Below are 3,157 nucleotides of genomic sequence, written 5' to 3'. Positions count from 1 at the left end.
TCAAAAAAAAAAAAAAAAAAAGATTTAGTGACATGCTTAAGGTCAAATAACAGATCATTGCTTCTATTGAAATGTACGTATAACTTCTGGTCTTATGTCTGCCCTTCAGAATATGCTACATTCTCTCCCTGAAAAATGTCACTCTAATTTATCAGGTTGGCACAATTAGATATATGGCACCAGAAGTGCTAGAAGGAGCTGTGAACCTGAGGGACTGTGAATCAGCTTTGAAACAAGTAGATATGTATGCGCTTGGACTAATCTATTGGGAGATATTTATGAGATGTACAGACCTCTTCCCAGGTAAGAACTGTTGTTAAAAGTTAATGTGTTTTAAGGTGAAGCAGTTATATCTTCTTTCTTTACCTATATTAAATAACTTTTACATGGCAATCTTTTTACTTTCTTTTTAAAATTTATCTTATTTTTTAACTTTCATTTAAACATTTTGTTCACTGCCATCTAGTGTTCACAAATATTATGAGCAGAATGATGTGAATCAGAAAATTTTTTAAAAATTACTCCAAATTTTCATTTGACTGTAGTTTAATTAATTGCCAGTCACAGTTTATCTAATAGTGTTTAGCTTGGTCTTGCTTTGGCAGTCATCATTTTCCTTATGCACCCTCTGAGTATTTTAGACAAGCTATACTTAGAATGTTTCTGAGTTGAACCTTTGTAGAATTAGGAGCATTGAATCATTTGAGAACATTTTTTTCCTTTTCTTTTCTTCATTCTCCCTTTTGTTCTTCCTTCCTTCTTTCTTTCCTTTCTTCCTTTTTCCCTACTACTCTTCTTTCTTTCCTCATTCCCTCCCTCCCTTTCTGTGAAGGAATGCTCATTTAAGTGAATTTTGTTTAAGGCTTACTGGAAACAATCACATGACCTTACTATTTTTCTCTTTTATGATTACATCACTGTTACTATCATATAAAAGCTTTAACTATAAATCTATCTGTGCATTGCATTCTACTAGATGATGTACAGAATGGTTTGATATATGTGATCTCTATCTCATAGGAACAACACCATTAAAAGGCTAGAAAAGGCTATATTGGACAAATTTATGAAATGGAGCTATTTAATAAAAACAGATTAATAGTGAGGTTGAATTGTCTTGCTTTAAGGGCATTATGCATTAAACATTCGTTTATAACTCAAAAGTATAAATAAATGAATGATTACGTAGATTACAGGTGAATCATTTAGAAGTATATTTTATAGTTTATTAGAAGTACAGTGAGGTGTTTTTCTGAATGTACTTCTTTATTAGAAGTACATTAAGGTGTTTTTCTGAAAATAGCAGTAATTGCAGTAGCATCACAAGTTAGAACTTTGGCCATTTTTTAATTTTTTTTTAATATTCTCACGTAGTTTTTTTTTTTTTTTTCAAGACAGGATCTCCTTAGTTGCTCTCACAAGAGAGCTGTGGCATCACAGCTCACAGCAACCTCCAGCTCTTGGGCTTAAGCGATCTCTTGCCTCAGCCTCCCAAGTAGCTGGGACTACTACAGGTGCCCGCCACAATGCCTGGCTTTTTTTTGTTGCAATTCTCATTGCTGTTTTAGCTGGCCGGGGCCAGATTCAAACCCACTATCCTCAGTATATGGGGCCGGCACCCTACCCACTGAACCACAGGCGCTGCCCTCATGTAAGATTTTTGTTATAGAAGCATATCTGACTAAAATGATTCTTTTATCAGTATTAGGTACTGCTACCAGCAACATTTTTGAAAAACTACTGTGTTCAAAGAATGACTGTTGTTTTTGCTCTGGTAAATAAATTATTTAACAAGGAAAGGCAATTAAATCTTGTTTGTAGACGATTATTTTAGTAGATATATAGGATGAATTAAGATAGAAATAGGAAGAACTAGAAGGGGGTTAAAAAAGGAAAAAGATAGGGAGAATTCATGGTTTTATAAAAGATAGGGAGAGTTTTAGTTTGGAAGATGGAAAAGTTCTAGAGATGGATAGTATTGATGGTTGTATAACAGTGAGAATACTTAATATCATAGCACTGTATATTTAAAATGGTTAAAATCATAAACTTTATGTTATATATATTTTACCAAATAAAAACATAAGATTAAGAGAGTTACATCAAAATACCCTATGATTCTTGGATATGGAAATGGGGAAGAAGAGGCAGATCTGAGAGGAAATGCAGAGAAGGCATCTGTGGTTGTTGTTAGCAATTAAAAGAGTGAGAATCAAAAAAACTGAAAAATATTCTAAGGTCTAAGAAATAGTAAAGATGGTGGCCAAGAACTCAGGAAGAAATGTTGGTATATACTAGAAACATGAGTTAATTATGGAGACTTTTGGATGAGCTATGAATAGACAACTAAAAGAAATTGTTTATAGAGAATTTAAAATTATAAAAAAGAGAAGATTAAATGGTTTGGGGGGAGTTATTTACTTAAGAGACAGTAATTGAGAACTTATGAGTAGATGCATTTGTCTAAAGCAGTGGTTCTTAACCTTCCTAATGCTGAGACCCTTTAATATAGTTCCTCATGTTGTGGTGACCCCAACCATAAAATTATTTTTGTTGCTACTTCATAACTAATTTTGCTACTGTTATGAATTGTAATGTAAATATCTGATATGCAGGATGTATTTTCATTGTTACAAAGGGGTCACGACCCACAGGTTGAGAACTGCTGCTCTAAAGGAACAAATGAAAAGAGAGAAAAATTGAATATTACAGTCTGGGCAATGGTGAGACTTCATCTCTACAAAAATTAATCAGCTAGGTGTGCTATTGTGCACCTCTCATCCCAGCTACTCCAGGCTGCCTCAGGCAAATCATTTAAAGCCAGGAGATGGCGACTGCAGTGAGCTATGAAGATGCTACTGTACCTTAACCTGGGCAACAGAGTGAGACCCTGTCTCAAAAAACAAAAAAGCCTGAATGTTGGGGAACTACTCCCACCAAGTAGGTTAATTAAGAAGACAAATGATTAGAAAAATAGAAAACTATAAAATCACATCTTGGAAGTCAATGCTAGAAAGCTTTAAGAACCAAGATTTGGCTCGGCACCTGTGGCTCAAGCGGCTGAGGCGCCAGCCACATACACCTAAGGTGGCGGGTTCAAATCCCCAGCCCGGGCCCACCAAACAACAATGATGGCTGCAACCAAAAAATGGCCAGG

General features: G+C 35.0%; 1 protein-coding gene across 1 annotated transcript in view; it reads left to right on the top strand.

The window, feature by feature from the left end:
* BMPR2 (bone morphogenetic protein receptor type 2) overlaps positions 1 to 3,157 on the top strand; it is a 195,857-nt gene that overhangs the window by 162,603 nt on the left and 30,097 nt on the right. Inside the window, exon 9 of the mRNA XM_003785030.3 lies at positions 156 to 303. Within this exon, the coding sequence (XP_003785078.1) occupies positions 156 to 303 (148 nt within the window). The remainder of the gene's footprint in view (positions 1 to 155; positions 304 to 3,157) is intronic.

The sequence above is a fragment of the Otolemur garnettii genome, unplaced genomic scaffold (genome assembly GCF_000181295.1).
Source record: "Otolemur garnettii isolate 467f Iridium unplaced genomic scaffold, OtoGar3 scaffold00013, whole genome shotgun sequence".
Classification (NCBI taxonomy): Eukaryota; Metazoa; Chordata; class Mammalia; order Primates; family Galagidae; genus Otolemur; species Otolemur garnettii.
This window is presented reverse-complemented; position numbering and strand designations above follow the sequence as displayed.